At 40.2% G+C, this 12,330-nt stretch overlaps 1 protein-coding gene across 6 annotated transcripts in view; it reads left to right on the forward strand.

Annotated features, from left to right (window-relative positions):
* Window positions 1-12,330, forward strand: part of Pikfyve (phosphoinositide kinase, FYVE-type zinc finger containing) — an 87,880-nt gene that overhangs the window by 2,166 nt on the left and 73,384 nt on the right. For 3 of the 6 annotated variants that reach the window (XM_041631808.1, XM_041631811.1, XM_041631813.1), the window contains exons 2-6: window positions 1,666-1,846; window positions 2,809-2,958; window positions 3,192-3,227; window positions 5,173-5,291; window positions 5,928-6,099. In XM_041631808.1, the coding sequence (XP_041487742.1) occupies window positions 1,675-1,846; window positions 2,809-2,958; window positions 3,192-3,227; window positions 5,173-5,291; window positions 5,928-6,099 (649 nt within the window). In that variant the 5' untranslated portion in view covers window positions 1,666-1,674. The remainder of the gene's footprint in view (window positions 1-1,665; window positions 1,847-2,808; window positions 2,959-3,191; window positions 3,228-5,172; window positions 5,292-5,927; window positions 6,100-12,330) is intronic. The other 3 variants (XM_041631809.1, XM_041631812.1, XM_041631810.1) reach the window with 2 other exon arrangements.

The following is a 12,330-nucleotide window of genomic DNA, read 5'->3' on the forward strand; positions in this document are numbered from 1 at the left end:
TTCTATAAGAGAGCAGCCTGAGCAAGCCATGGTGAGCACACATGGTGAGCACACATGGTGAGCACAGTTCTCCCTTATGGCCTCTGCCTTAGTTCCTGCCTCCAGGTTCCTACCTCTATCCTGACCACCTTTGACAGTGAACAATGATGTGGAACCTTTCTTCCCCAAGTTACTTTGGTTATTGTTTTATCATAACAATAGCAACCCCAACTAGACAATGCTTTGCCTTGTCTCCCAGTGGAACGTGACCCTAGATGTTCTTCTTCCCCGTTGTTTCTCTTTTCCCTTTCTTTTATTCCCCTACTCCATTGCCTTTCTCTGCTCCTTTCTTCCCCATCCCTTCCAGTAAGCACTTGTTGCCAAAATCCCATCAAAGCCAGTGGTTTTATTTTTGCTTTTTTAAATTATCAGTGACATTACTAATCTGGGAAAATGTTGAGTATTAAGAGAACACAGCTAGAATTGGAAGTCTGTGAAGAGCTGCAAAAGTCATTTTGATCATTAGCAGGCTGTTGAGGATGTTGTGACAGGACTTGGAGTGTAGTCACAGGTTGGTTACTGTGTCTGATCCACCCAAAGAAAATCGTTTTACATTTGGTGTACCTTAGTTGCCACAGCTGTTAAACATAGAAATAAGGCTCGCTTATGTGACTTCCAGGAGTACTGATAAATAAAGTGAGCCGGTAGATACGATTTTGAAGGAGAAGACCTGTGTTGAAGTGTGTAATGTCCACTTTTGTGCAGTGTAGATTACACAGTGTAGCACCCTAATGATGGCACAGCAAAGGATACTTAACTCAGTCTAAAGGAAGGAAAAAGCCCCGGGGCTTCTCTGTGCCTTCCGGTTGGTGATATACTTTTAGGAAGGTCATTACCTCAGTATCTTAGGAGTTTAGGCTGGGGGTGGGGGGAATCATAGAAATCCCAAGTTCATGTGTCACAGGTACTGCCAAAAGCTAATTGCTCAGATTGTGTAGATGTGTCAAAAGGGGACTAATTTTTTTTTCTTGAGATACATAAGTAGAATAAGGCTCAATAGCTTGTGTTATATAAAGTCAGTTTCCCCTATAACTTTAAAAGGTGTTGATTGTCTCCCCCCCCCCCCAAAAAACCTTGTACAGTATGATATAAATGATGGGAAAGTTTTTCATCTGCTCACATTTATGCCTTACCTGCAAATTTTAAATTAACTTTAATTGTATAAATAATTAGAATGGTCTCCAAAGCTACAGAGAAACCCTGTCTCAAAAAAAAAAATTAGAATGGTAATATTTTAAATTAGCTTGTCCACATAGTCATAATTTTTTTTAAAGGTATTGAGGATTTTTTCATCTAGACCTCAGTTTTTTTTTAAAGATCTATTTATTATGTATATAGTGTTCTCTCTGCGTGTATGCCTCCCGCCAGAAGAGGGCACCAGATTTCATATAGATGGTTGTGTGGTTGCTGGGAATTGAACTCAGGACTTCTGGAAGAGAAACCAGTGCTCTTCTTAACCTCTGAGCCAGCTCAAGTAGTATTTTTTTAAGCCTGAGTTTGAATATGTGAAAATAGATTTGGTGTTTATTGGTACGAATTATCACACAGTTGGGCTGTGTGGATATTTGCCTGTTCTTCGGATGGCTTCTAAGGAACGTCTTTCAATCTTCCCCACTTTCTTTGTAGACTCATGCAATGGCCACAGATGATAAGAGCTCCCCGACTCTGGAGTCCGCTAGTGACCTGCCTCACTCGCCCACTAGTCCGTCTCACCTCACCCACTTCAAACCCTTGACTCCTGACCAGGATGAGCCCCCCTTCAAGTCAGCGTACAGTTCTTTTGTAAATCTCTTTCGTTTTAACAAAGGTAAGATTTATTTCTAAAAATCAGAAAATGCAGTTTTGATTCTCTGCATTCAGTCTTGTGCTGTGCTGTTGCAAGGCGGTGAAATATACAAGGTGGTAGCTTTAATCACAGGTCACCAAGTCTTTAGAAGGAGAAGGTAGCGTTTCATTGTAATCTGGTTAATTATTTGTGTGAATTGAGTTTAAAATGGTTAAGGAGGTTCTTTTTAAAGAGAAAGCAGTTTTCTGTATTTTTTCTGTTAATGTGCTTCAACTTAATGAATTTACAGAATGAAACTTATTGTGAGGGAGGTGTTAATAACACAGATTTTAATTAAAGCAATAAAATTAAACAGCAGTGCATGATTTATACATTTAAACAATTAGAAGCTGCCACTAGGCCTGTTGAGATTTAACACTTATTGGATTAAGTTTAAGTGATATCAAATGAAAAAATAATTTAGAAATGAGTTCTTGAATAGTATATTATTTGTTTTTTAACCAGGAAGAATTAAGAAAAACAGCAGCCATATTGTACCCTCAGTTTGCCTTTGGTTTTTTTGTTTGTTTGTTTTGAGACAAGAGTCCAGTGGTTAGCCTATGCTAGCCTGAAACTCACTGCATATCTCTGACTAGCCTTGATCAAGAGGCTATCTTCGTGTATTAGTCTCCTGAGAGCCAGGATTACAGGCATGAGCTACCATCCTGATTCGTTTGTCTTTCTTGTTTGAAATGTGTTAGAACAGCAGTTTTGGACCTTTTCTTTAAAGTATTTAAAAATGAAGACTTGTGTACACGTGTGATCGCCTGCAGAGGTTAAGAGGGGGCATAGTTACAGGGGGTTAGGAGCTTCTAACCTGAGCAAAGGGTCCTCAGTTATGAATTTAATACATGAACATACTGGCCCAAGTATTTTATCTGTCTCTTCCTTGTTGAACTCCGGACCTTAGCTTTTCAAGTGATACCAAGTTTCCTTTGTCACAGAGAGGGGAGAAGGGGGCCAAGGAGAGCAGCCATCTCCGAGTGCAGGTTGGTCCAGCCCTCACATCCCTTCGAGGACACAGTCGGTGAAGTCGCCCGTACCTTATAAAAAGCAGCTTGATGAGGAGCTCCAGCGGCGCTCTTCAGTACTAGGTAAAGCAGCGTCTTCCCCTCTTTGTGTGTGAATCTCCTTCATGTCTTTCTAGGTCAGATACTAACAGTTTTCCTGTTTCTTGGAATAGTTAAGTACTCTAGAATAAGTAAAACTTGGGTAATAAAAGAATTTTTCAATACCTGAAATACTCTTCATCATGTCCTTAAACTTTGATTATGCAAGCTCTGATTGTCTTGATTGAATTTTGATTAATTGCTTGCTTGGGTTTCAGCAGAGAACACTTTGCCACATCCCCAGGAGAACACAGGTTAGTTCCAACTTTACAGACGGATTCTGCACCTATTCTCGGGATGCTAATAAAGTGTGATGTGCATGCCACTGGCTGCCGAACACTGTCAAACTCCATTGGTGGGCTGTCATTGTTGGGGTTCACACTGTCTGTGGCTGAATACACTGCTTCTCATGCCTGCTTGTTTACCATGTCGGCATCCCATTCATTTTCCTGCTCTTCTGATGGTTGTGGACTGGCAATCTGTGCTTCAGTTGAGGGACTGGGGTGGTTTATGTTTATTTCCATTAGATTGTTCGGCTCAGTAACTCAAGGTGATAGAGGAAGGGCAGTGGTAGTGATTCCATAGAGAGGGAGGCTGCAGTGTTGGGAACCACGTGTCCCTAAACCCCGGGTGTGTCCTGTCTGGTCACTGACTTCCATGAAATACTCGAGTGAACCCTACCTGTGTAATGGTGGTTGGCAGAATGTTTCATTGCTTGTTGAGACTGGATGGCGGGGGAAGCAGATGTAGAAGAGGCGCTTTTGCTGAAGAACAAAGTGGACTGTGTCATGCCCACAGGTTTTCCAGGGCAACCGCCTCTGCCCAACTTATATCATCTTGAAAGGAAGCATTTGGAAGATGGGGTAGAGGATTTTCTTTTCATTCTAGATCACCCAGGTTTAAGCTTAACCTTATTACAATCCCCTTAAACCCGACCTGTGGCTTCGGAGGATAAGGCAGGAGGATTGCAAGTTCAAAGCCAGAAAATGATGAGATAGATTCAGGATGGGCTATTTTTCCATTTTATAGAAATTTACCTTCTCTGTTGGACATACCTTTTAGATCCCCAAGTAGATATCTAAAGCCATAGGCACTTTCAAAGCTTTAATATATAATTTTTCCCACTATGATAAAGTTCAATTTATAAATTAGACCAAGAGATTAATAATAGTAATGCTAACCAGTACAGTGGTAACTATAGTAAAATCATGTGAATGTGATCTGTTTTTCTTGAGCTAGGACAGATACTATTATTTTCAGACAGTATGACCGAGGATTACTGAAACCTTAGGAAGTAAAACTGAGATAGGGAGGAATTATGTATGTCAGGGGGACTCCACAGGTTGTTAGATTATTGTGCTTAAGCTAACAAGAATGCTCATCTTTTTGTCAAGCCACATTCATTTTCCCCTGAGAGTTTGAAATTGCTATAGCTAGGTATAGATAGAAATTTCACTTGTGATTTTTGTCTAAATAAAAAAGAATAGCTGACAGCTATGGTAGTCATACTTTGGCTACAAAGCTAGAATTTGGACTTGTTTTATTATCAGTAGATTTGGTTTCATATTGTTATTTCAAATGTAAGTGATCCCTTTCAGTATGTAATTGCAAGGTTGAAAAGGTGGCGGTATGGGTGTGGGCTGGGGGAGAGTAGGGTCGAAGCTTTGGCAGTTTTAATCTGCTTGGACACTGGTCATATTTTATTATCCTGGATGTCCTATAAAGCCTGCTGGGATCTTTGGAAGGCTGGTCAATACAATTTCTTTCTGATGATTTGCTATGGAACAGAACAGTTTGGTCCCATTGCTTACTTATTTGACTTTTAGACCAAGTTAAAATAATTCTCTGGGATTACTTTTTTTTTTTTTTGGGTCAATGTCTCCCAGGTGTTTGTTATTTATTTGGTTGGGAAAAAAGTGTACAAGAAATCAATAAATTCTGGGCATGTAAGTGATGATTCCATTTCCACACTCAAAATCATCAGTCATTTAAGACTGATAGTTCTTAGTACTTAACTACACTAACATTGTGGTTTATGTGTAATAAGACATACTTGAAACAACTTATTTTGATAAAGATCAACACATGTATGCTAACAATAGGGTATGATTGTATTATATTACACACACATGTATAATGTTTGATATGGTTACTAGAAATTATAAAACAATTAGTGTTATTTTTTTAAATCTGACTCAGACTCAAGAAGGAAAGTAGAACCAGCCTTTGGAGGTCATGACCCACGTACAGCTGTTCAGCTTCGAAGCCTCAGCACAGTATTGAAGCGCCTCAAGGAGATCATGGAAGGGAAGAGCCAGGTACTGTAGATGCTCTCGTGGAGAGCGTGCCGTACCCTCTGGCAATGGCATCGGATCACTTAAATGAAAGTTTATCATTTCTTCTGATTCTGAGTACCAGAGTTTTACACATAAATTCTTAATTTTTTTTAAGTGTAGTTTGATTCTTATTTGCCCTTATATTTTGCTTCAGTGTTTGCTTTTTAGGTCAGTGTTAGTACGTATTCTCACATGTGGCTTTGTCAACAAGCTTTATTATTTTTGTTCATAAATAGGGTTCGGGTTTCCTTTGTCCCTATAGATATCCAGCTGGACCCCATACATTGATTTTAAAAAGCCTTGCCTTCAGTGGCTGCATTATAGCTCATCAAGTTCATACGCAGTGTTGGCATGCCGCTCTTTCCTGCACTATGGTTCCATTTTTATGTCCTTGTACTGATACTCTGTCTGGAGTTATTGTAGCTTTAGAATGAGTTGTAATAGTGGGTGAGGTAAGTACTTCAATTTTTCTTCTTCAAGATTGTGTTGGTTATTGTAACCTTTTTGCATTTTATCTGAAGAACTAGCTTGTCAAAAGATACCTTCTAAGATTTCATTTGTCATTACAACTTAATGCTCATATTTTCAAGAAGCCGTCACACATTTTTGCTTTTGTAGGACAGTGACCTGAAGCAGTACTGGATGCCAGATAGCCAGTGCAAAGAGTGCTATGATTGCAGTGAAAAATTCACAACCTTTAGGCGCAGACACCATTGCAGATTGTGTGGGCAGATTTTCTGCAGTCGTTGTTGTAATCAAGAAATCCCTGGAAAGTTTATGGGCTACACAGGTAAGTGTATTTCCTTAACAGTATCATATTTAAAAGTCAAATTATGAAATAGTTAAATAGAAGGCCAATATTAAGCCATTTTTTAATTTTGGGCTTTATATTTATGGTGGCAGGGTATTGTAGTGAGAAAAAGTGATACAGCTTTGATTTTAAGAACTTTATATTTGAATAGTAAAAGAGATGAGAGTGTTCATAAGTAACTAGTATAGATATTGTAAAAACCTATAGCAGCATTAGATATTATTAGATAAGTAGATTTTAAATTAATATTTCTATAGAGTTTTTATTCACAAAGTAAAGGTTGCCCTTGACTTACATGATAGTGTACCTTGTCAAATTGTATTTTATTCATATTATTTCATTGGGAATGCAGTGAAATTGTAGTAATGGAGAAAGTTCAAGGATGGAAGTTTGTCAATTGAATATGGTCAGTGCTCAGGTTAATACTTAACAAACCCTGTGTGAGGGTGTCGGATTCCTTGGAACTGGAGTCATGAACCAGTTAAGAGCTGCCATGTGGGTGCTGGGAATTGAACCCGGGTTTGGAAGAGCGGTCAGTGCTCAACTGCTGAGCCGTGTCTCCAACTCAGTTTTCCTTATTTTAATGTCTGTCGTCATAAGCAATTCTCTTCTCTTTAACTCTGATTTTTTTTACCCCTGAGACAGAGTTTCTCTGTGTAGTTTTGGTGGCTATCCTGGAACTAGCTCATGTAGATCAGGCTGACCTGAACTCACAGAGATCTGCCTGCCTCTGCCTCCTGAGTTCTGGGATTAAAGGTGTGCACCACCACCACCAGACTTTAACTGTTTTTATTCACCTACTTAAAGTTTGAGACTCTTCGCAATCTTAGCTTAGCAAGCAATACGGCACCAGAAAGTAAGCACTTCTTCCTGTCCAGTTTTTTTTTTTTTAATTTGTTTTATATTGTTATTCCCAGGAGGTTGAACCCAGGGCCTGTGTATGGCTACATTCCTAGCCAGTTTGTAAGGTTCATGAGCTGGGAATTTGAGTCCCTAAGCTCACCCTTTTTTCTACTTTGTGTTGTACATTAGGAGTAATGAACTAATCTCATACTTGTTATTTTAACAGGCGGTTTGTTAAGTATTAACCTGAGCACTGTCCGTATTCAGTTAAGAAGAGCTAGAGTTACTGTCTTGCAAGCCTTTATTTCCCTACCACTTTCTTAGTGTTCTTTTTACTATTGGAAATACTCACTAATATTTTTATTTTTCTTTAGTTTTTTAAATTTTTTTTGATTATTTTATGTGTGTTAGTGTTTTGCTTGCACGTGTGGTATATGTGTGCTGTGGATGTGCCTAGTGTTCACAGATGTCAGAACAGGGCATTGGATCTTTTGGAACTGGAGTTACGGATGGTGTTGGGAATTGAACCTGGGTCTTCCTTAAGAGCAACAAAGCGCTGTCAACCACTGAACCTTTTTTCCAGCCCTTTCATTAATTCTTTTAAATTGAATCTAATTAGAGAACCAATTTCAGAAACTTGAGGAGCCAATTCAGAAAACTTATCCCTAAGCTACTGTGTCTATAAAACCAACCGTTCTTACACTGAGTCAGAAGAGTCAAGTTTCTCCAGAGAGGGGAACTAATGGGTGGGCTGATAGTTACCCGTAGTCAGGAGTCTCTCAAGTGCGTGTGTAGCCGTGAAGTCTAAGTTGAAGGGTTAGTCAGGAGGCTGGAAACTAAGATTCCAGTTTTTGTGCTGAGACAGAATTCCCTTGGCTTTTGGAAACTCTGTGTACTTGAGGCCTCAGTTGATTCGGATGAGAGTCATGCTGTGGATAGTTAACTGCTGTCTGATGAAAGTCAGCCTTAAATGTTAATAACACTGCAAAAACAACAAAACCAAATGAGCTTCAACATTAGTGTTGGAACAAAAGTTTGTGTAGTCAAATCGAACCTTAATATTAGTCCTTGCAAGTGAGAAATGTATATTGGACACACTAGAAAAAATGGAAAATACCTGGAATATTGATGGGTAGAAAAATTAATAAATTGCCCTCGTGTGTTGGCACACACCTTTAAGCCTAACACTTAAGAGGCAGAGATAGGTGAATCTCTCTTGAGTTTGAAGCCAGCTTTGTCTATGCAGTAAGACATTGTCTCAAAAATTAGAAGGAAAATCAATGAGTATAATAGAGAATCAGTGATAATTAAGCTGCTGTTATTGGTGGTAATAGCAGGAACATCTGCATTTATCATACAGCTTTTAAATTGCATATGTGTTAGTTGTCTCCAGTGAACTATAGATTCTGCAAGGCAAGGACCTGTCTTATCAATCTTTGTCTGTCTTCCAACAATTCTAGGCATGTGTCCAGTAGTCCTTTGCTGATGAACGAACATTCTTCATGGAATGAAAGCTTTTGTGGTCAGGCTTGTCTCTGTTTCTTGATTTGATAGTTTTAATAGTTGACTGGTTAAGGGAGTTTATCGTTTATAGTCTAATCTAGTCTTTGCTGTGGTAAACATTGAAGGACTTTCTGCAGAGAATAGTTTATAATCTAGTCTTTGCTGTGGTAAACATTGAAGGACTTTCTGCAGAGAATAGTTTTGCTTCTTTAATGTAGTTAAGTTTGGGACAGCAGTAGTGATTATCAGAGCACATTTATTTATCCTAAACCAAAGAACACTTTATTTTGTTATTGTTTACTGAGTCCTGATTAAAATGAATATATTTGTCTTTATTTAAATTTTAGATAAATTTCATCTGCTAAATTATAATGTTAGAAATTAGTAAACTAGTGACATTTTATTTTGATTAATATGCATATATAATTTGATTAAACAGAATTATATAATAGTTATCTTAAAATGAGATAATAAAAGTAGTATGCTTGAGCTGGGCAGTGGTGGTGTACACCTTTAATCCCAACAATCGGGAGGCAGAGGCAGGTGGATCTCTGAGTTTAAGGCCAGCCTGGTCTACAAGAGCTAGTTTCAGGATAGGCTCCAAAGCTGCAGAGAAACCCTGTCTCGAAAAACAACAACAACAACAAAAAAGTAGTATACTTAGTAGTAATTTATGGTAAATGTATATTGAACTTTCGGAAATATTTATATTACTTCAGATTTTTAATATTAATGATAAAATATAATTGAAGTATGATTGTTAAATGACATGTTATTTAGTGAACAGCTATTTGTCTTGCTACTTAGTGGTAGGCTAAGTTCTGAGAAATGTATCCTTAGGAATTTTTGTTCTTGTTTGGACATCATAGACTATTCTTAGGAATAGCTAGATAGTAAGTTAGTAAGTTGCTTCCAGTGAACTATAAATTCTGTAATGGCAGGGAATGATCTCATTATTAGAACTAAAATTATCAAGTCAAGAAACAGAGCCAAGGCTGGGCGGTGGGGGCGCATGCTTTTAATCCCAGCACTCGGGAAGTAGAGGCAGGTGGATTTCTGTGAGTTCGAGATCAGCCTGGTCTACAGGAGCTAGTTTCAGGACAGCTACAGCTGTTACACAGAGAAACCCTGTCTCAAAAAACTGGAAAAAAAAAAAAAGAGAGAGAGAGAGAGAGCCAAGACTGACCACAAATGCATTGTGGTCATTGAAGCATGTCCACCCGACATGTCCTTCCTTCTGGTTTTTGAGCCACAGTAGCCTTATCCTCGTGTCTCTGCCTACCAGAAGGCCTTTTCTTTCTGCCTCCACACAGCAGGTGTGTGCCACTATGCACACCTTCCCTCTTGTTTAAGATGGTGTCACTGTGTTGTCCAGGCTGTCCTCAAACTCACTGAGATCCTTCTGCCTCTTGCCTGCCTGCTGGGATTAAAGGTGTGCACCCCTACCGCTTGGCTTTATCATCAAGTGTTATTTAGATCATGTGTGTTACAGTTTCATGACTTACAGATCCGTAAGTTTAAGTCAGCGTCAGCAAAAATGTGAATAATATGCCATCCTAAACCATTATGATGGCTCTTGGACCAGGCAGTAAGAAGTTTTCAGCCCCACTACAAGCTCACCAAACCACTGTTGTAGGATGTGGTCGGTTGTTAACTGAAATGTCGTGTGGCACTTGGTGTATTTTGCCTCTTAGTACACCAGATTGTTATGGAATCACATCAAACAGTGTTTTATAAAAATGAGTAGAAATGAAACTTATTTTTGGACAGGACTGTGTCCAACAAAATGGTTGAAAGTATTAAGGATGTTGTTTGTCCTAGGAACAATTTTTGTGTGTTACAGATTGAGCTCAGGGCCTCATGCATTCTAGGCAGGCACTCTGTCACTAAGCTGCACTCCTAGCTAGAACATTTCATTCCTATTTCACTAGGGCTTTTCCTTTAGTTTGGTCCTATGTGTCATATTGTGTGTAAGACTATTTCCTGTTAGTTTAAAAACTGTGCTGGTAGATGGAGGAAATCTCCGACCCTCTTCCTAGAAGAAGAGCTGCGTGGCTGCTGAGAGAAGCGCAGTCAGTCTTCTCCAGGGACAGCCCTGCCTGAGCCCTACACATCTCAATACATCAGGGACAGCCCTGCCTGAGCCCTACACATCTCAGTACATCAGGGACAGCCCTGCCTGAGCCCTACACATCTCAATACATCAGGGACAGCCCTGCCTGAGCCCTACACATCTCAGTACATCAGGGACAGCCCTGCCTGAGCCCTACACATCTCAATACATCAGGGACAGCCCTGCCTGAGCCCTACACATCTGAATACATCAGGGACAGCCCTGCCTGAGCCCTACACATCTGAATACATCAGGGACAGCCCTGCCTGAGCCCTACACATCTGAATACATCAGGGACAGCCCTGCCTGAGCCCTACACATCTGAATACATCAGGGACAGCCCTGCCTGAGCCCTACACATCTGAATACATCAGGGACAGCCCTGCCTGAGCCCTACACATCTCAATACATCAGGGACAGCCCTGCCTGAGCCCTACACATCTCAATACATCAGGGACAGCCCTGCCTGAGCCCTACACATCTCAGTACATCAGGGACAGCCCTGCCTGAGCCCTACACATCTCAATACATCAGGGACAGCCCTGCCTGAGCCCTACACATCTCAATACATCAGGGACAGCCCTGCCTGAGCCCTACACATCTCAATACATCAGGGACAGCCCTGCCTGAGCCCTACACATCTCAATACATCAGGGACAGCCCTGCCTGAGCCCTACACATCTCAATACATCAGGGACAGCCCTGCCTGAGCCCTACACATCTCAATACATCAGGCTGTAGTTTTAAATTTTTTTTTTCAATTGATTTTATTGAGCTATACATTTTTCTCTGCTCCCCTCCCTGCCTCTCCCCTCCCTTCTACCCTCTTCCATGGTCCCCATCCTCCCAATTTACTAAGGAGATCTTGTCTTTTTCTATTTCCCGTGTAGATTAGATCCACATATGTCTCTCTTAGGGTTCTCATTGTTGTCTAGGTTCTCTGGGGTTGTGATTTGTAGGCTGGTTTTCTTTGCTTTATGTTTAAAAACCACTTATGAAGCTGGGTGGTGGCGCACACCTTTAATCCCAGCACTTGGGAGGCAGAGGCAGGCTGATCTCTGTGAGTTCGAGGTCAGCCTGGTCTATAAGAGCTAGTTCCAGGACAGGCACCAAAAACTACAGAGAAACCCTGTCTTGAAAATCCAAAAAAACCCAAAACAATAACAACAACAACAACAACAAAAAATCACTTATGAGTGAGTACATATGACAATTATTCTGGGTCTGGGTTACCTCACTCAGTATGATGTTTTCTAGATCCATCCATTTGCCTGCAAATTTCAAGATGTGATTTTTTTTCTGCTGTTTAGTACTCCATTGTGTAAATGTACCACATTTTCCTTATCCATTCTTTGGTCGAGGGGCATTTAGATTGTTTCTAGGTTCTGGCTATGACAAACAAAGCTGCTATGGACATAGTTGAGCACATGTCCTTGTGGTACGATTGACCATCCTGTGGTCAATCCCCAAAAGTGCTGTTGCTGGGTCTTGAGGAGGTTGTTTCCTAATTTTCTGAGAAATCGATCAGGTTGCATGTTTTACATGCATGAGTGCTTACGTGCCTGTGTGTATGACAATAATTATAGACGAGCTCATGGATTTGAGAGGAGTTGGACATGGAATGAGCTGAAGTGGGGAGATGAAGGGGTGGAAATGATGTAAGCACAGTTCTCACCTATGAAATTCTCAGGAGTTTTTTAGTTAAAAAGATGTGCTCTATTCTGGAGACCTTTCTTCAGAGCTGTATGATA

Source organism: Microtus oregoni, unplaced genomic scaffold, assembly GCF_018167655.1.
Source record: "Microtus oregoni isolate MIOR12 unplaced genomic scaffold, Mior012 000038F_ref0000394, whole genome shotgun sequence".
NCBI lineage: Eukaryota > Metazoa > Chordata > Mammalia > Rodentia > Cricetidae > Microtus > Microtus oregoni.